This window comes from Paramormyrops kingsleyae, chromosome 7, assembly GCF_048594095.1.
Source record: "Paramormyrops kingsleyae isolate MSU_618 chromosome 7, PKINGS_0.4, whole genome shotgun sequence".
NCBI lineage: Eukaryota > Metazoa > Chordata > Actinopteri > Osteoglossiformes > Mormyridae > Paramormyrops > Paramormyrops kingsleyae.
Genome location: NC_132803.1, coordinates 35,490,928 through 35,511,447, shown reverse-complemented (window position 1 = coordinate 35,511,447; position 20,520 = coordinate 35,490,928). Strand labels below are relative to the sequence as shown.

Genomic DNA, 20,520 nt, shown 5'->3' with positions numbered 1-20,520 from the left:
CTATCACAGGGCACACAGACACACACAGGATACTCATGATCACATGCTATGAGGTTGTCTCTGGACAGCCAGAGGAGTTTACCGGCAGCTAAGCCAATGCGACATGGGGAGCACATTCCATCTTCTGCATACACACACAAAACGGAGGCAAAATTTCAGCCCAGCCCTGGAGGAGTGAAGCAAGCGTTGGTCATGTAGCCACTCATCTCAAAACAAGAAGATCAAAATCATTCTCATTATTGTGGCTGTTGGAGCCGCACTCCTCCAGGTCCGTTGATGAGAAGAGATTCACACCAGAGTCGAAGAGTAGTTGCAAGTCACAAGTTTATTCCTTACACAGATCGCGATCTGGGAGCCGCACTCTGACACACCTTCAGCATGTACAAGAGGAAGCTCATCAATACTCATCGGCTCTGTCCTTTTATAGCCCCTTTGGGGCGTCCCCCCCTCTCTTGGTATTTTTCCATCCGTGTGACAAAAACATATTTTGACATTTGCTCCGGTTAGTACATGTCCCCCCACCCAGCATTTTGTCACATAAACACTTTGCACCCCCCCTCCCCCCCCTTTGTTAAGCAAAGACAGCTTACCCTCTCTGGAATTTAGTAACAATGCACCATCTGTTTCTGTTTCACAACTGTCTGGGTCAAGGCCCCCTGCCCTGCCAGCACGCTGGTCAGTTCCTGTTTCAGTCCGCTATATTCTTTTAGAATTAACCCCTCACGGCATTCATGGTGTAACTTTTATTTTAGGAGGCTTCCTTTAAGGACGCCTGTTGTGCAGTGGAAAGAGAAACTCAACCAATGATCTGGGGGCTAGCCCATTAGATGCTTTCACACCTCCGGAACTTTTTTCTGTAACCTTAGGCTTTTGTCGTGTTCACACCGCAGGAACTCTGCCTGATTGTAGTTCCTTGAAGGCAGTTCCAGACCCCCTTTTCAGTACCTATTCCAGACTTAGGATTTATTGTTCGTACACGAACTAGCCGCTTACAGTTATGTCTTGCTAGTTGATTGACCACAAGTACCTGCGCTAACATGGTTACGGGCCGGAAGTGCAGAAAATGAGATGCAGCGGAGCAAAAACTGAGGAGATTATATTATTTTTGTACCCTAATTAGATTTAATGCATCAGTTAATTTTTGCGCTTGCGTCTCCGTTGTCTTTCTGCATCGGAAGATTCAATCGTTAACCGATTCACTTTCGTGTAATACTAGGTGGTACCGACAATGAAACTTGCCAGCACTTATTAGCGCTATGACGTTACATTGTTTTTTAATCTGTGGAAAACGAAAGACCGCTCTTTACTTCGATTCGAAGGGGGGAAAGACGTAGTTCCGTCAATCTAAATGTGCAACAGAAATATTACATTGCGTTTGCACATTTAGAAGACGTTTATCACTGTTTCACTTCACGAAAGCTGCATTTAACCCATATAAAACTGATGAACTGTGACATGTAGCACCGAACTAGAAGATAGGCTATTTATTTGTCTCGTCATTAGTTTACTAGTTTATGAACAAGGAAGTCCATTTTTGTTTGCAAGTTTTCGTGTATGCTGTTGTTTGGTTAGGGAGTGAGGTGTAGCCTACCACTTGTTGTTTTTGTTCTTTGATTTCTCGTGTACGTAGGTAAGTTAGTTTTGTATTGCGTTCGGTAGCTGGGTTTCCTGTTTGTTATTTTGGCTATAATCACTCCTGAGTCCTTTTGCACCGGGTTTATTTGTTCTGTGTCTGTCGCGTGTTAATAAAATCAGAAAAATACAAAAATATACCCCTTTGTCCACGTTTGTTCCCTTGTGCACCACACCCTGTGTTTCCCTTATTCCCATTCCCCTTTCCCTTCCATTATGTTACGCCCCAACCCTAGACTGGGGCTCGTCCGGGATCCCATCTTCCAGGATCTTACTATTAAATTTAAATTTTGGCATCGTCCCTCTGTGTTGTCTGTGTCACTCAGTCCCTGTGTCTTTTTCGGCTTTGTTTGGCGGATTAACTGTGGTGGGGAAGGTCTGGGTAATCGGGATTAGTATGGCTACGTTCGACCTGCTTGAGTTTATTCTGAGTCCCACTCGGAGCAGTTTGGGTAACACTTTATAATACTGTTCCGTAGTTAACAGGTAAATATGCAGGAAGTAAGCAGAAACAACGGAGTAGCGCTTCATTAACACCTAAATTGGTACTAACAACTACTAAGGAGTTATGATTAATTACTCAATAGGTAATAGTGAACTAATTATTATAGTAGTTCTCTATTACTTCATTAGGAACTATTGAATATTGCTGGTCTCATTGGGAATTATGTACTAGCTATGGATTATTTCTAATAACTACTAGTTCATTACTCATCAAATGAACAGTGCTTTTTTGGACTAACAGGAACTTACAGGCTACTGTTCTCAATGGTTTTTCGATTTTTCATTATTGATTTTTCGTAATCAATGTAAAGTAATTTGATTTAAAAAATTAAGTTGTGATGTTAATATAACGTGCTTCGAATTAAATGTTTAAAATGAACTTATGCTGTTGTGTCATGAAGTGTTACATGAATGTTTAAGTGAAACAAATAAGCTATGTTAACATTCATCGTTCTTATTAACCGCTTAAAAAGAACTCAGTAAATGTTTGTGAAAGAAATAGCTTACTCTAACACCACATTCATTACTAATGAGTTACAGTGTGTTTCACTTTATAATACTGTTCTTGTTCTTTAGTAACTCCTATGGAAGAAGTCAGTAACACCACATTCATTACTAATGAGTTACAGTGTGTTTCACTTTATAATACTGTTCTTGTTCTTTAGTAACTACTATGGAAGAAGTCAGTAACACCACATTCATTACTAATGAGTTAAAATTAGTTTTATTTAGGTCATTAGTAAGACTTCATTCCTTATTTAAAATGCATACATTAATTTCTTAATGTTTAGAAAAGATCAACAATATGTGGTGGAGCACATCATGTGGCAAAACACGAGTCTCTGTTTGACCATCACTTCAGTTGGACTTCAAAGCACAGTTTGAAGAACACTGGCACACGGACTGAAGTGAGGTAAATAATTAAAATGTAGGTACTGTATACATATTTTAGGCAGTAATATTTTGTAGAATAAGTTGTATGTCATACAAACAAGTAGGAAGAAACAAGCCTGTTATTCCAAAAGGAAAAAAAATGGCAAAAACCATTGCGAACAGTAGCCTGTAAGTTCCTGTTAGTCCAAAAAAAAGCACTGTTCATTTGATGAGTAATGAACTAGTAGTTATTAGAAATAATCCATAGCTAGTACATAATTCCCAATGAGACCAGCAATATTCAATAGTTCCTAATGAAGTAAGAGAACTACTATAATAATTAGTTCACTATTACCTATTGAGTAATTAAGCATAACTCCTTAGTAGTTGTTAGTACCAATTTAGGTGTTAATGAAGCGCTACTCATTTGTTGCTGCTTACTTCCTGCATATTTACCTGTTAACTACGGAACAGTATTATAAAGTGTTACGGCCACGCATGGATCCCAGGGATCCCGGCTCGCCTAAGGAGGACATCCTCCTTACAATTCGGCTTAGGGAACTCGAACTGGAGATTAATAGGCAGGATTGCCAGGCCCAACTGCATGCTGCGGATAAGGGCTTTGGAGATGGAGGCAGATCGGGATTCTGCCGTGCAAAAGGCGAGGGTGGGCCAGCCACAGCTTATTCCTCAGCCTCGTAAGGTTAGCTCGCCCCTTGAAGCTGCTCGCTCCACCGCTACCTTGGCTCGTGCCGGTGCTAGCCTGCCGGACGACGCCTAGGTGTTCTGTTTTTCATAGTTTTTATTAATCCATTGCTTCCCCATTTTGGTTTATCCTTAGTTTGATATTGTTTATCCCTGTGTTTAATTTGTCTTGTTTATGGTTCTCTGCCCCTGCCGTGGTTATGTTCTGTTTTACTCGTTTCTTGATTTTTCTCCTAGTGTAGTATTTCCCTGTATTTTCTTAGTTTCAGGTCTTGTAAGTTCCGTGTTCATTAGTGTCAGTTTCTTCACCTGTGTCTTGTTGCCCTGTGCCCTCGTTGATTGGTTCGTTGATTCATGCCTGCCTTTCTTACGCCTCCTCATCATTGTATTTAAGTGCCTGCCTTAGTTTCCTCAGTCAGTTATTGTTAGATGCTGTGTGTTTGAGACGCTGCCTGTTTTAATAATCCTGCTATCACTGTTACCCTGTTCCTTATTTGGTTATTTTGATTCTTATAGTTACTTATTTTGTTTTGTAGTAAGTTTGCTAAGAACAAAAAATACGGTTTAACATTAGAACATATGCCAATTAAGAGTAACACAATAAAAACTAGTCAGAATTTCTTCTGTTCTCCAAAAAGTTACTGATATCTTGTTAGACAGCTAGATGAACACCACTTCAGTTCCCAAAACTCTCCTCGAGGTACCCCAGCCATTCCATGTATTTATTAAATTTCACAGCTCATTTTATTAATTTATTTAATTAGTTAGAAATCAATGAGGTATTATGTGCTTCAAGGTGTGCTAGTGGTCCAGTCAGAAAACACATGGCTGTATTGGATGGTTGATGCGAATTTTGGGTGATTTTAACAGAAGTTTTGAAATTGACAAAATTTAGTCTTAGGAAAATCTACCTTTGCATTTTTGTTGCATATGTTATTTTCATGCAGTAGAATCTGGTTGCATATTTTGCATTCTAGTTTAATTGTTTTATTTCCGCTATTTGATATAGCCCTAATGTGGCGCTCTCATTCTCAATCACCAAAATTATGAGGAAATAGGCTACTGCACTCGCCGACAGAAATAGCACATTCCTAGAAGTCCGTTAAAATCTGCATTTCAGGCACGATCATCAACAATACTGAACAGACAGTTCAAGACGCACATCAAAGAGCCGAACATGTCACGGTTTCCGCGCAGGGACAGACAGTACCATTCTAACTGGCAAAATGCTGTTGTGACCTCGTAACGCAGGTGACAAAATTTAATCGTTTAATATTCACAATACCGTAATCTGAAAAACCTATTGCATTATTAGGTCTACAATGAAGCAATATAAAAATATAAATAAAATCTTATTAATTCCATGCGTAAACTTGACAAGGTAGATATTAGATGTAATTGCCATTATATTAATGTATTTACGCGACAATTAAAAAATGGCCGAAATGTTTACAAAAGTGTTGCCAACAGCACTTCTATTTTAAGACGAAGGAAGTGAAACTGCCCTTTTCCGTTAAAACAAAGTGTAAATCGAGCCGATTGCACATGTACAAATATGTAGCCTACAGACTACAGGGCAATGGATTTCCACAATGTTTTCGATTCACTTCATTTCAAGATATATCGTACATGTCTGACTAATATCCGTGTTTTCGCTGTACGTCTCTTATGCTACTTGTTCCGTGGTCACATATCAGTCATTAACAGCGTCAAGTTTAGATCTTATGCTGGGTTTAATACTTAGACCTATTTATATTTTACTCTTTATATAATAGGTTGTGATGTACTGCCTGCTAACATTTTATATTAACATGCAAAATCTTATTAAACAATAGTGAATCGTTAAGCAAATTTGAACCCTTTTTAATGTAACATTAAAGGTAGGATCCCTCACGTATTAAAAATATTTTAAAAATAATAGGGAGGATGATTGTTTTCGCAAGGCCATAACTTTGACTTTGGGTTGCGCATTGGGGTTAGGTCTCCACCCATGTAAGGTGCTCTAGAGCAGCGGTTCCCATGCAAACTAGGGTACGCGTACCCTCGGGGTATACGCAAGAGGCTGTAGGGGGTACGCGAGGGAGCGGGGGGGGAATCACGAATTCGAACAACAAGACAGTCAGTAATTCTCACAACAGCGGAGTCGGTGACCTCCACAAAAGCCGTAAAACCCACAATACAGTCGTGTTTATGTCATATGTTTTTGTGGTTATTAAATTTAAGTGTTTCCAAAGATAAATCCCGGAACAGTAATAAAATAAAAGTCTTGCTTTAACATAAATACTAAAAGAATTGATCGCTTTAATCGCTATTGCAGTTGGGTATGGGCACGCGGTCTTATTTAGAAAACATACAAAAAGAGACGCATATAATGTTTAATCATTCGTTTTGTATTTGTCCGGTCCAGGAGGTTAATTTCGGGGATCGTTAAAGTGATAGATCACCTATCTTGATTAAGCCTGATTCGGTTCGTTGTATATATTATTAAAAAGTAAATATTTAGTAAGAATGAGAATATGAACAACCACGGGAATTATTTTTACAGTGAAAACAATTGGTATTAATTATATTGTATGTTCTTGAGTAATCGATAAAAATCAGTTTCTGTGTATATGCAAGACATCAATCTGTAATGGTGCAGAATATGTCTAGTTGATATGTCCAGTATGATCATCTGGCAATAGATCTGTGTGGTCAGACACTGTGCAATAAACAGGATTTTTAGGAACATGGCAAATGTTCACATTGCAGCATGGAAGCAGGTTCACTGTCACAACGCTGAGGAGGCGAGGAGACATAGGATCGGGGAAATGCGGGGTTTAATGAGCAAAAGGAACACACACTAGCGGTAAAGCGGAATTACAATACAATGACCGGACTGGAGAAACAAAAGGAAACGCGGACTAAATACAATGGACTAATGACAAGTTTGACAACAATCAGGAACAGCTGGTAAATACGGGGAATCCACACAGGGTTAACGAAGGGGCGTGGCACACGGAAGGAGCGGACGATCGGGGCATGACACTCACTGCATGGAGAGCTTTGTCACAGATAACTTAACTGTCTTTAACAGCGTCTAACCGCACATTAAATAAAGTCCTGCGTATTTTTCTATTCTGAGATTCCGCCGTGGCATGCACCAGTATGATGGTGGTGCAACTTTCCCAGGACCCTAGTCAAAAATATCTGCCACTCTGGTCGCGGAAAACAAGCGGTAACGGAAATATATGAAAAACACGGGAACGGTAGAAGATTTTTTGAAATTTGACGGGAATGGGACGGTACGGGAATGACATCCCACGGGACTGAACGGGACGGGAATGGGTTTTGAAAATTTGGCGGTTAAATTGGACGGGAACGGAAACCCTCCAACGGGAATGGGATGGGACGGGAACCAAAAACCTTTCCCGTGCCCATCCCTACTGTGAAATTCTCCCACCGGATAGCAACAATCTATTACTAAAATATATTAATAAATTCATTTGGTGGTGAGAAATAATCGACTGTTCAGTATTTATTTTTATGCATGCGGTATTGCAATCTATTTATAGACACTAATTAAGAGTCGTTGGTAGCAGGGGGTACGCGGCTGGAAAAAGTTTCGGAACAACTGCTCTAGAGGTACCTGGTTTTTATTATGGGGGGTAGGGGTTACAACCCCCCACCCCATAATTTACGCCCATAGTTTTTAGCCAGTAAACCACATTACCCACATGGGGATATAGAAGTCTGCTTCTGTGTATAACGTCTCAAACTGTTTTGGCTATTTGCTTTATTAAAATTAATACCGTACATAAAATTGAGGAAAGCGGCGCTCCAGTTGCAGCTTTTCTTCAAGTTCATTTTTGTTTTCCAATTAGGCCTAGTAGTTTAGGAACCTATTCAGTTCCGTTACAGAAAGGCAATATATCGTTTATATGCATGCATTTCAGCTATTAAATGTTAAATTCAACTTTTCAACCAAGGTATATTTAACCAAACTGTCAACCCATGCAAAGTAGTCCTAAGTTATGGGATATGCCTAACGTCTTAAAATATGATGGCCTACGCTAAAGTATTCAGAGAAACCAAAAAAATGGAGAGATGTGCACTCCCTCATGCACTGTTAACTCGCTAAAACGCAGACCATATATGATTTGACAGTTTTAGCAATTTGACTTTGCTTATTTTTCGCACCAGTGTTCGACTTGCTGGCTCGTTTTGAAAATTTTATGTGTTTCTGCAACTGACTCGAATTAGTAATAGAAAACCTCTATACCGTAATGTGGCCGTAAAATCAGACATATTTTGGCATTTCTCTAAATTCTGCTTTATACCGTGGCCAGAAGTGTGGTAAACACAAAGAGTGAACACAAAGAAAGCGCAAAAACTATGAAAGTAGCTAAACTCCATTTATCAAACGCTTGCCGAACGGATCCTCGGTGAGAGCAGAAACGAGGACGTATGAAGACACGGAGGCAGTCGGAGCCAAACTGCTAACCCACGCGAACTGGTCCCCAGCGCGCGCAGCCTCTATCCGTTCACCGGCCAACCCGCGTCCTTGCGCGGAAGTCTATGTGTGTCAGTCTCTGTATTTCTGTCTGTTTGCGCGCGCGCGTCTGTGTGTGCTTATCTCTCTACGGTAGGCCTATGTAGTCTATGTGGGTACCTGTCAGTTTATCTCTGTCTGTGATATTGAGTCTTTATCTGTATGCATGTATATCTTTTTTGTGTGTGTGTGTGTGTGTGTGTGTGCGCGCGAGCGAGCGTGAGAGCACGCGCTATGTATGATGTCCTGTCGTCTATCTTTGCTCATCCCTCACCAGTTCTGCACCCTTTCGGCAAACCATCCCGATGAGGTACTATGGCTGGCGCGACCACGGTGCTATGCAGAAACAGGAGGCTACGAAACCATGAAGAATTTCACCAGTCCGTCTTTTTCGTCGTCATTTGTGAGTCTTAATTTTGCTAGACATAAGTTATGTCTCCAGACATCATCCTCTTCTGGCGCTGTACAATTATAACGTGCGCGAAGCTAAAATACGGGCATGTGTCTGAACATTGAACGGCGCTGGAAAAGTTGAGCTAATACTGCACAGCGGCTGCTTCGCTTATGAAGGTTTACGTATTTTGTTTGAAAAAAACGGACTGAAAAAGCGTAACATAAAACGTAAAACGTTGCTTTCTAGTTTTTCGTGGTTAGTAAAAACACGATTTTTCGATTTTAGCAATTGACATCTTTGTATATGACTGCCACTTTTCTCTTTACTTTATAGGCTGCCTGTCTGGGTGTTGCTGGTTTTCCACTGTTAACACAATGGCTTATGGCGGTATTTTACTTCTTTATGTTTTAAAGCATCCTTATTGTAATGTAAAATGACCATTTTAGTGGTAACCTTGTCCATGGTAAAATAGTTTCATCTCAGATACAAGGATTTATGTCGGGCGAAATTTCTGCTTAATTTCAGATTAATTACTTTTAATTAACTGACTTAATGGAACAAAAATCAGCATATATTTGAAAATTATTGATCCTCAAATGACTTAATCTGTGATCATTTTCAAAGTTTACTTTACGAATAGTCTAACTAGTTCTCTATGGCATGGTATGTTTTGAAATGGTTAAAAATTATTCTGTAATAAAGTGAGACAAATATATACCTTTACACCTTAACAAATATACACCATAGATACACTATTTTTATTTCACATTTGTTTATTTAATTTTGACTGCATAGTAAACTCAGAGGCAAGTTGGAGGTGTGATTGTGCGGTGGGAGACACAGAGATCCTCCAAAAATAGCCGAGGTGTGAATATCTTGCGAGCCGGTCTCGAGCGGCGCTGCAATTCTTGCACGTGAATTCACTGTCACACATCGACGCCTTGCGTGTCCAGGTGTCTGTTACCAGCAGCAAGGTTAGAAATTCTGGGCCCCCTGAGAAAATGTTTCCTACAAATGTAGAACAGGAGTCTCATGGTAACCCCCACAATAAAGTGCTGGCCCCTTGAATCAGGCCCCCTGCATGTTACATGTGGAGATCTGTGAGGATGCTTAATGTAAGGGTCTCTGCTACCCTCCCAAGATGTTAAATTAATAAAATTAAACATTGGAAAATGAATCAGATGGATTTTTGCTGACAAAGGCTTGCAACTTTTAAGAGGTGATCTCAGTTTACCACAATTAGGAGCTTTTGGTTTATATGGATGGACAGACCCTGACAAACAGTAACCTATATGTTTTTTTTCCCCCAGTCAACAGAAAACCATGTTCCAGTTATGAGCACTGCCATTCATCTCCAGGTGAACTCTTATCTCTGTATTTTCTTACGCAGCCACAGAAAAGTGATGGCAGCCACTACTGCAATAATTTCTGTAATATCATTGTGGTTGTACTTATTGATATAATATCTGATACGCTGTAGTGGTGTGGATGCAGTGTTAAAAAAAAAAAAAATCGAAACAGATTTTGTTTCCAGCAGGGGCGTTACCAGGGCTTTAGCTCAGAGACCTGAGAATCTGTCCGAGGGCATGAGCACGATCGCTAAAACATCAGAGCTAAACAAATGATTCGGGGCTCATTCACTTTCATTCAGGGCTTCAGTAATTTATTATTATTCGTTATATGGGTCAGACCCCGGTTTCTCACAGGGTACAGAGCCGTAATGAGGATTTGCTGTAGGCCTGGAAATAACTTTATGTCAGGAGTCATTTCAGATCCATCCCACAAACGGTCTGGCTGGTTATTCGCCGCTTTCATGCTGTGTGTCAACATGCAGCTGTGCTCTTCGGCATTAGTGATACTTGTCTTGTCTGTTACTGATTAGCGCAGACAGTCTGTCATGGTGAACAGGAAGAATAATATAATATTAAACTTTTGCTTTTAGTTTTGGAACAAATCGAACTGTTACATAAGAGTTAATGGCAGTTATTGACGGATAGATATGTAGTTTTGTGCCATTTTTTTCTGGTAGACGATTTAACTACATAAATGGATGAAACTCCAAAAGTATATAAAACTAATAATTATTTATCAGAAATGATATTTATATTCTGACTAACTATGTGTATTTTTCAGAAAAATAATTCCTTTACCAGTAAAGCTCTCTTAAGACAGTAGCTGCTATTTATGGTTAATGAATTTGTGTCTTTTAGATGGTGTGCATGATTTGGATTGTTTCTGGATTTGGAAGAGCAAGATGAAATGTACCTGGAAGTCAGGGAGATGGTCTTCAAGAAATGCAATATATACATTTATCCATGAACAGTAAGTTTATAAATTATTCTCTGGAAATGTTCATACTTTCGTAGCTGTTTCTTTCAAATTAGAATTTGTCAGGCATGTTCGTTTCACTAAAAATTAATTTGTAATTTTTGTCAACTGAATAAATAATGCTTTAATTTTTAATTTTTTTTGTCTATTTCACGGTCACGGAAATTGGGTCCATACCGTCCAAACCACCAAAACACATCAAATACATTCATCGACTTTGTGGTATATAAGGCCGATAAGCTGAACGCTTGTGTTATTGATGCAAGTCATATTGAGATGAATTGTACTATGACAACTTTCAGTGGAATACCACAAAATCTGAGTAAGTTTTTCAAGGCAAGCATAATTAAATAATGTACTAAATAAATTGTTTAATTTAACATACTTTAAATAATTTACCTGTAACAATTACATAGCTTTGTTTCATTTGTATGTGCTAGAACATTTTTTTTTAATTTTAAGTGTTGTCCTACTTTTTAGTGCTGATATAACATCGTAAGTAGAGATAAGAATTAATGTGCAAATCTGATCTCAGTAAACTATCAGGAAAGCTGGATTGATTGATTTAACTAAAGATATTATCTTTGACTGATGATTAACAAAGTTTTTTTTTCAAAATGTAAAAAAAAAAAATGTTTTTTCTTTTATATCGACAACTTCAAGGTCGGTGCCATCCCAGAAACAATATCGACTTTAAACGATATTCAAGGCAGTTGGACATAACGCCGTCCTGGGAGGAAGCTCATGTTAAGGATTATGTTGTACGAATCAGGGAGATGGGTGGCAAATTCTGGAGAATGGTACGGTACATTGCGGTGTATGCTACGTTGGTATATCACTCTGTGAAGTATAAACATGCAAGCAAGCTTGTGACGCTGATTCTGCCTCTTTAGTAGTCTTTGTGGCATGGTGAGAAAGATGGGATACGTGAAAACTACCCAGTTTTCCCACAGAAACAAACAAAGCAACAATGTTCTTAGTCTCATACTGGAGACAGAAAATGTTAGGGATTCGTGTTTTTTTTCATTGTTACTGTGTTTTTTCAATGTACCTCCTGCAGCTGCAACCAGTATCTAAAGGGGTGAACAGCATTGCAGCAAATCTTACGTCATCAAAGTCCTACGAGATACAAGTGCAGTGTGTCACCAGTGACCAGTGCAGTCAATGTCCATGGAGTCAAATCATCACTGTGCCACCAGGCAAGCTCTTCCGAATTTCATCAATTTCATATGATGTTAGGTTCTGAATAACATTGGAGTATAATATTTCACCAAAAACAAAAAGAAATTGGTTATCACAATGTACCATTTCAGAGATATAGCAAGCAAAAATGCCTTTATGAAGAGCAAGTAATCGATCATATATTTTTGTCCATTGTATGTTGTTTTTACAGAGTTGACAGATAATCCAACAGTCAACAACTTAGAAGTCAGCCCATATGAAAAGGGGAAAAGACTGATCATCATACACTGGAAGGTGACTATCTGAACTGTACTTCAGTACTTTTCTGGATAAAATTAGTTTGTAGCTGAGGTGCTCTACTGGGTAACTGTGAACGAGCGTCAACAGTCGGCAGTTTTTGTGCTCTGGGTTTTCTGGAGGGCTTGACCCTCATCGTTCAGTGGAGGTTGACACCATAAACGGGAAGCAGAAGGAGAAGCAGAAATGGGGCGGAGCTGGGTCAGTGTTAAGCCCCATCCCACATCTGCGAGTAACCCTTACAATCCCCTTTCCAAAAAAGTTAGGACGCTGTGTAAAATGTAAATAAAAACAGAATGCAATGATTTACAAAAAATATAAACCCATATCTAATTGAGAATAGAACAAACACAGCATATCAAATCTTGAAACTGAGAAATTTTATTGCTTTATGACACATATAATAGGCTCAATTTAAATTTGATGCCAGCAACACGTTTCAAGAATGTTGGGACGGGCATGTTGACCACTTTGTTGCAGCACCCCATGTAACCATATTGCAGCTTTGATTCATTCAGCGAGCTGATAAGTCAACTCATGATCCCATGAGATGAACTCGACGCCACCATGTCATTCCTACAGCTTGAGGGGTACCATTCAGCGGACGGTTACAACGTGACGGTGGCAAAGGAATCCAGAGAGTTCCAGCAGGTGTTATTCACTTCAGAGTCTTCGCTGAGGCTCCTTCTCTCAGACTCAGCCTATGTCATCAGCATCGTGGCCTTCAACCAAGCGGGGGCTTCCCCCCCCGTGACAACTTCCGTGCAGACTGCAGATGATGCTGGTATAGAGGCCTTCTCTGCGGCTACCTAACGCCAGACACTCAGGATACCATGTATCATGTTTAGCACCTAGCAGGTTGTCAGCTGATTTTCTTTACAAACCAATCATTGATTATTTTTGGTGGTGGCAGTGAGTGGTTTGTCATGTTGGGACACTGTGCTTGTGATTGGAAGGGCATTCTTTTGATCATTGGGGCTTTAACCCCAATTGCGACTTTTTGCTTTTTCAAAAAAATTTACGTCATTTGGATAAAAAGCGTCTGCTAAATAAATAAAATGTAATGTATACAAGTTAATATTAGCTATATACATTTATAAATTACTAAGAAGTTTAATGAAGATTCATTTGTGATCTGAAAAGATATCTTAGGTCTTTCTTAGCTAATCAATACTCATGGTTACTTAGGTATACATAGGTTTATTTTGTAATTTGTTTTTTTTTCCCCATTTTAAGCTGAGAGTCTTATTTTTGTCTGTTTCATAGTAATGTCTGGGTCTTTCAACTTGAATGGCTTATATAGATATTAAAATTTTATAAGATAAAGTTGGTGACTAAGGTTTGGTGTAGGGTTGCACGATATGGCGATATATATCATATGACGATAGAAAACTTTTGATTGTTTCATATTATGCTCTATCATTTATATTGTGTCATATGTCATAATCTTTTGGGTAATATTTTAAGTCATTTGGACTAAGGGGATGTCATTACCCAATCCGTACCACCTATCTGATTTGTGCCTTTCACGTTCTGCCAATCTGTTTGTCTTGCCATTTTACAGCGAACTATATTTACAACAAACTGCAGTGGTCACTTTATTATTTAATGAGAACTGGGGTTAATGATTCCACTTACTGAAAAAATCCATTTTCTTTGCTTGTCATTTTGAGTTTTCACTCCAGTCGTTTTCAGTTTTTGGATCAACACTTTTAGCTAAATATCCCATATCTGAAATATTAGTTTATATTTCCATCAGTTGCAATTGCTGATATCCAGTGACCTGATGTTTTAGTACTTATACCTTTGGTTCACTTTGAATTGAATTATGAAGTTCGGCATATTTTGCATTTTTTCCAGTCATATCACTCCAAATCAGCAGAATCTGAAAATAATGGACAAGCTCTTTGTCCTGGTGGCATAATTTACTGACTTTACTGCAGCATATTAGTGGCAGCCATCAGGGACATACATGATCACCTCACCGTGACTGGGGTAACCAAACGAGGCCAGTAAACACCCTCAGACACAATTGCAGGTGCTATGCAGAACTTTTATTAAGCAGACAGATAACACAAAGAATCCAAAATCAGGATATTGTGATATTGTGATTGCTCACAAGGAATCCGTAAAATGAACCTGATATTAAGAAAAATATTAAAGGGATCAGGTTGGGTCATGAAAATGCTGTGAAAAGAAGTGATTCAAATGGGGCAACATTGTAAAATGTGCTGTAAAGTATAAGCCTAATGATGGTACAAACCAGTCCCTGCAACAGCCTCAAACACCGGGAACCTGAAACGTGTTTACTGTTTACTTTTTTATACATTATACATTTTATATTTTGTTAGATGCTTAATTGAAAATTTGCACAAAGGTTCTAAAAAAGGGGGGGAAATAATCTAAATCAGTAAAAACCTTTTATTTGTTTAGTATATAATTCAAAATGTAATAAGAAATAGGCCTTTCCATGTGGTTGTTTTATGTAAACTGTGTTCATTGAACTTACATAAAATGTGCTACAGTATATCGTGATATGTATCGTTATTGCGATATGAAATGACATCAGAATATGATATTTTGGTCATATCACACAGCCCTAGTTTTCTATGTAGCACATTTTGATTGAAAAAAACATTTCCTTTTTTTAGATTTTTTCGGGACACTGAACATTACTTTCAATGGCAACATGAGCTTTGTCGTCGCCTGGGATATCGACCTCAGCCCTACGTACCACTGCTTTTCCGTGGACTGGTGGCTGATGGGAGAGAAACCGTCCTGGAAGTCTTTTTACCTGAAGAAGGGACGCCACAAGGAAATTACCCTGAAAGGTACTTTCTGTGTTCACTGACATTAGCATGAAGGTAACAGGGCAGCAATGTCACGGATGTTGTATATCACCCATTCTAGCTAGTCCCCGGGGAGCATGGAAACGTAACACTCACAGCAATTATTCCTTACTTTCGAATACATCTGTTTTTGGTCGCTTGGACATTGTCCTGTTCTGACACTAGCTCATAGTGGTCATGTGCGGTTACTGAGGGGCAGGATGCAGAATCCACTGAAGTGCTGATTGGCAGATAATGCTGCCAGAGGGAAGTCTATGAAATGATGTTATGTTGCAGGGAGCTTTGAAATCATGCCAGGGAATGTGCCTGTCATCTGTTTTACCGAAACATCACCAGAAACAGTCAAAACATGAAAAACAAACAGTGTGTGTGACATAAATGTGCCGTTTTTAGGGAACAGAGAAATGATTTAATTACATTTAATTAAGTTGCATTTAATGTCCTTTTTTAGCCCCTCTGCAACCATACAAGAAGTACTTTTTCCTCCTCAATGCGAGGCCAGACAAAAACACTTGCAACCTGAAGCATGTCAACAACAGTGAGGCCACGTACGGCAGGACTCAGCAGTACGCTTTGGAAGGAAGTGAGTTTTACCAACACTATCTCGTTAAATCATATCTATAGTGTCCTGTGTAGATGTTTTTGACAAAATATGTGAACTGAAGTTTAAGTCCATGCGGTCATGGCTGTGCAGTTTTGGTGCGAACTGACATGGGGACAGGGATAATTTCGGTTTGACACGTCTTTGATCAGATCTTGGTGTCAGCTGCCAACTGCTTTTTTGTTTTCTTTCCTGGACAATAATATTCTTGTTGCCAAGTATAGAATTGTGTCTCGCTGCACTGCAGCTCCTGTGAGTGCCCCAGCGAACATCACAAGTTTAAACGCAACAAGCAGCTCCCTGGTCGTGCAGTGGAGTCCCATCGCAGAAGAGGACCTCCGGGGCTTTCTGCTCGGCTACCGAATCTACTACAGCGAAAACAAGCAGGAAAACCAGTCCATAGGTACAGCAGTCGAGCATTTGGCCCCAGAGTTGGGCTTCTACCATTCAGCCTGTATGGCAGCAGTACTTTCCCCTCTCATACCTCGCAGAACTTGGTAAAGCAATTTACATTAGTAAATAGGCTAAAAATCTGGACCTGTCGGTGACTTCAAATCCGGTAGTGTGAAAAGTGTTGCGGCTGGCAATGAGCACGACAACAAGCTACAGCCAATGAGAGTAACTGGCAGTGCATGTAGCGACAAATTACAGCTTAAGACATATGGTGAGGTGAAACCCGAGGGAGGAGTTTAAAAAGGTGTGAAACATTCAATTTGTTTAGAAACACTTCTTAGTGTTTAGGGATACTGACCTAAAGATACTATTTCCTGAAACGTCCATGTATACAAGGATTAATTTGCCACGTTTGTAAATATCAAGAGTGTGTTGTCATTTGATTACAATGTTTTAACAATTCACAACAATTAACAATTCATTTCCCTGTGTCATTCTCATGTGTGATTTTGTAACAAAACATAGTTTGGAGACCTGACAGTCTCATCAGTGATTTCTCCTGGTGAAAGATCTTGTAGGGTGCAACCTCCTGTCACTAATCGTTCATGTAGTGTGTAAACCACCATGACTTCAAGATTCCCAATTACAAAATGACAAATTGTGTAGTGTATAGCAACGCCATTGCAATCTGACGACTTTGAAAGACGTGTAGTGTGATCCTAGCCTTAAGTCTTTGGGAGCCGTCCGTCATATGACATCTGTATGTGATTAAAGCTCTTTCAGTATGCTGTGTGCAGACCACACATTGGTGCCAGGCCCTCTGCTTCTTCCAAACAGTCACTACAGTGAATAATAAATAAATATAAGAACATAAGAACATGTTCTGTATGTAGGAGATGCTGAAGCAGCATGTTCTGCCAACCAGTTAGCTAGCTACGATCTTCAGACTGTGCTCATTAGCTACTTATTTAGTTGGGCGTAGAGGCACCTGTCACAACACCTAATGTCTATGAAATGCTTCTGTGTCTGTTATCTATCAGTTGTCCAGGTGGGGCACACAGAGCACTCCCATGTGCTGTCTGGCCTCAAGCAGCAGACGGTTTACATGCTACGGATGTCGGTCTTCACCGCAGCTGGGGAGGGTGTCCAGAGCGATCCCGTCTACTTTAAAACCAAGCCACCCGGTAACCCTATAAAGTTATTCTCCATTGTGATTCATAACTTAAGTGTATTTGGAGGCATTTATCTAGACAGTCCATTTAAACAAATGCACTACATGCAGCCGTCGGAAAAATTAAAAGACCACTCATTTCTCTGTTTATGGGTGTGCATCTGTGAATAATATATATTTTTTGTAAATTGCAACCTGGTTCCTCTCTGTTTCTCATTAATGAAGCGCTTCTTTCTTGCTTTATATGTCTTCAGTCCTGCTTCTAGGAGCCTGATACATACTGTCCTAGCAGTGCACTTCACACCTGCACTTAATGTTTCCCATTTCTTTTGGGAAAAGGTCATTTGATGTCATCCTACAATTCATGAGAAACTGTTAGACAAGTTAACTGTCATCTCTGGCATTATAATGTTGCTTCCGCCCTCTAGCTGGCTTGTCTTTGGTCATTCCCAGTGCCTTCTGCTTGTACTGCGGTCCTAGAAACTTTGAGTCAGGAAGCAGGCTGCCTCGCAGTGTAGCCCTCTCCCTGCAGAACCACAATTAAACCAAGATTAAAATATGCAGATTTGTTTAAAAATTCAGTGGTCTCTTAATTTTTTCCACGTCTGTGTATATGCTGGCGTTTGCCATAAATGCTGTAATTTCGACCATGATACATGAAGTAACTGCAATTAAAAACAGACAGTTTACGCACCACACAGGGCTGAAATGGAGTCTGTCACCCCTTCAGATCTGAGTGCAGACAGACTTGCAGGACTTATTACAGTGGTACTGCTGTTTCTCTGCGTGCCTGTTTTCTCCAGATTGTTTAAAAGGTACACTTACATTTGAATAGTATTCATTAGTTTTGTTTGTTTAGCAGACATGTCAGTCATCTAAATTGTTTCAATGTTGGAGTTATTTTTGGAAAGTTCCATGTAGTGGTGCATTTAATTATCTTTAATGACAGTAAGTTTATATATATGTGTGTGTGTGTATGTGTGTTAATAAATGGCTGTTTTTAGGGTGAAGGTTGTTTTCTGGCCCAGTATACCAAACCCCGGCAACAGCAATGCAGTCCAGAAAATAGATGGCGCACACAGTCTTGTAAGTACTGATACCAGAAACACTCAAGTTTATGCCCATAATTTCCCCTTCAGTTTCAAATGCTGTTGGTAACGTTTGAAGTTTGCTTCAATGACAGAAAAAGTCACCCCCCCACCCCCACCCTGGAGTATGTTCCAGGAAACCAGTGTCTGGCCACCAACTCGCTTTCTATTTTTACACAGATGTTGCTGTTCAGGTTATTTTGGTGACCTCACCTGACAAGCACACATCTGGGTGCCTCAGACATAGCCTGGACCTTCTCTCATACCGCAATGGGTACTTTTATGGGTTGAACCATAATTATGTGCTAAATCCGCTGAGTGTTTGACTTAAGTTCGCCTTTATGAAAGCTCACATGTGCTGTGTAACTGCATCATTGCTAAAAATCAGCAAAGCCTAAACACAGATGCAAAATTCTCTTAGCTAGGTAGGTTGTGGAAGATCGTCATGCACCATGTGATCCTGTCATTCCCGGCAGTACTCATTTGCGCCGTTTCAACAAGAAATTATCATGTGTATTGCTTTATACAGAGGATGTGTACCGGTTGTTAATTCCCTGACAGTTCCGAAATTGTTCCATTGTTACACTGGACCCCGCAATCTCATTCACCGGGAATGACAGGTTAGATCCCAGGACCAAACAACGCAGGCCATGACCCTCTCACATCATTTATTTAGTTTTTATCAAGAGTGACGTATATTTTTGAGAATGCACGGTCAGACAGTGACTGGTGCAACTGGGGATTAAGGGCACCGCTTAAGGACAGCAAAATTGTTCTGCTGAGCCTGGGAGTTGAACCAGCGACTTTCTGATCACAGGCACAAGTTACTAACCCAGAGCCACACAGCGACCTAGAACATTTACATACTGAACGTGACCCTCTGCTGCCGGGACCCACAGGACATCCTGGAGTCCATGGGACATGGCCGGCTGGCCCATGTGAAGGAGAGCAACATGAGCAGCCTGCATATCATCGAGCACGAGGCGAGCCCCCAGCCCAGCTGCAGAAGCCCACTCATGGCAGAGGAGATGGCCGGACCAGGTGCAGCAGAAGAGGAGGGCCAGGCTGCCAGTGGGGACATTGAGTCTCCTGCAGCCACGCCGCCATCCGCCCGGCCCGCACAGCCCTGCCCTGGTGACTACACCACCATGGAGCTCTTCCAGCAGATGACAACCCAATCGGTGCTGGATGGTGCGTCTCCAGTCGGCAAGCCAGGAGGCGCTTGTCACACCAAACCGGACCATGACTATATCCAGCAGGCCATCTGCTTAAGCATCATGTGGTACCATGAGAGCAGTGACAAGGTTGAGATCTCCATCCTGTGAAGGTGACATGGCCCACCTATGACCTGCAGCCAGCTACCCTGGGTGGAGACTTTGTGACATTTCAATGTGAAATGTTTCTCCCAAACTGGACCCTTCACTGCAGGACAGGACGTTAATGAGAGCAGTGTGCGATTAATTGGGTCTGCATCAAGAGGGCTCAATCACTGGACTGTTTCCTAGCAATTCAGCAGTATTGTTTGTGAAGTTTTTAACTTGACATACTAACCTTGCAAACACAGGTCTGTATTTCTCTGGCATTTACATATAAATCCAGGTCACTTGATAATGAACTGAATCTGGGTAAATGTGCATAGACCAGTCCTCTACCCACTGTTCTCAGTGATGGAGTTTGGGGAATTCAGTTTTATTTACATATAAGGCCACATTGTAGTGGTCTCCAAATACACACTGTATTACAAAGAGGAGTGGTCATATTTTGAAAGGAAAAAAAAAACAAGCATTTCTGTAATTCTCTGAGCAATACAATATTCTGTATATACACATATACATGGTGTTTTGGGAATCAATCCTGGGGGGAATTTCACAAAGCAAGATTTCTTGCTTAGCCAGATAACTTGTTGGATTTAAGGTAGTCCGGGTTAAATGGCCTATATCTTCGTCCACTTAAATGTGGCTCGGACTACCTT

The 20,520-nt window shown here is 40.3% G+C and overlaps 1 protein-coding gene across 7 annotated transcripts; it reads left to right on the top strand.

Moving 5' to 3' along the window:
- The first annotated feature begins 3,693 nt into the window (after window positions 1–3,693).
- LOC111835957 (interleukin-6 receptor subunit beta) lies at window positions 3,694–20,376 on the top strand. 7 transcript variants are annotated; one of them, XM_072714872.1, is made up of 17 exons: window positions 3,694–3,712; window positions 8,523–8,648; window positions 8,973–9,026; window positions 9,950–9,997; window positions 10,850–10,963; window positions 11,125–11,289; window positions 11,631–11,767; window positions 12,028–12,166; window positions 12,361–12,443; window positions 13,029–13,230; window positions 15,098–15,277; window positions 15,747–15,878; window positions 16,144–16,299; window positions 17,330–17,473; window positions 18,191–18,275; window positions 18,465–18,546; window positions 19,448–20,376. In XM_072714872.1, exons 2-17 carry the CDS (start codon window positions 8,561–8,563, stop codon window positions 19,871–19,873), a joined length of 2,235 nt encoding a protein of 744 aa, XP_072570973.1. In that variant the 5' UTR covers window positions 3,694–3,712; window positions 8,523–8,560; the 3' UTR covers window positions 19,874–20,376. The 7 variants fall into 7 exon arrangements, 6 of the variants coding, with proteins under 6 accessions (XP_072570973.1, XP_072570972.1, XP_072570971.1 ...); XM_072714871.1 differs by lacking the exon at window positions 3,694–3,712 and adding an exon at window positions 4,947–4,965; XM_072714870.1 differs by lacking the exon at window positions 3,694–3,712 and adding an exon at window positions 6,530–6,666.
- The last annotated feature ends 144 nt before the right edge of the window (window positions 20,377–20,520 follow it).

Excerpts from the sequence above, each read along its gene's own strand:
- LOC111835957 (XM_072714872.1), top strand. The coding sequence starts at position 8,561 with ATGGCTGGCGCGACCACGGTGCTATGCAGAAACAGGAGGCTACGAAAC. Across the intron at positions 10,964-11,124 it reads TACATTTATCCATGAACAGT|CACGGAAATTGGGTCCATAC; the intron begins AAGTTTATAAAT and ends CTATTTCACGGT. Across the intron at positions 11,768-12,027 it reads GTGGCAAATTCTGGAGAATG|CTGCAACCAGTATCTAAAGG; the intron begins GTACGGTACATT and ends TACCTCCTGCAG.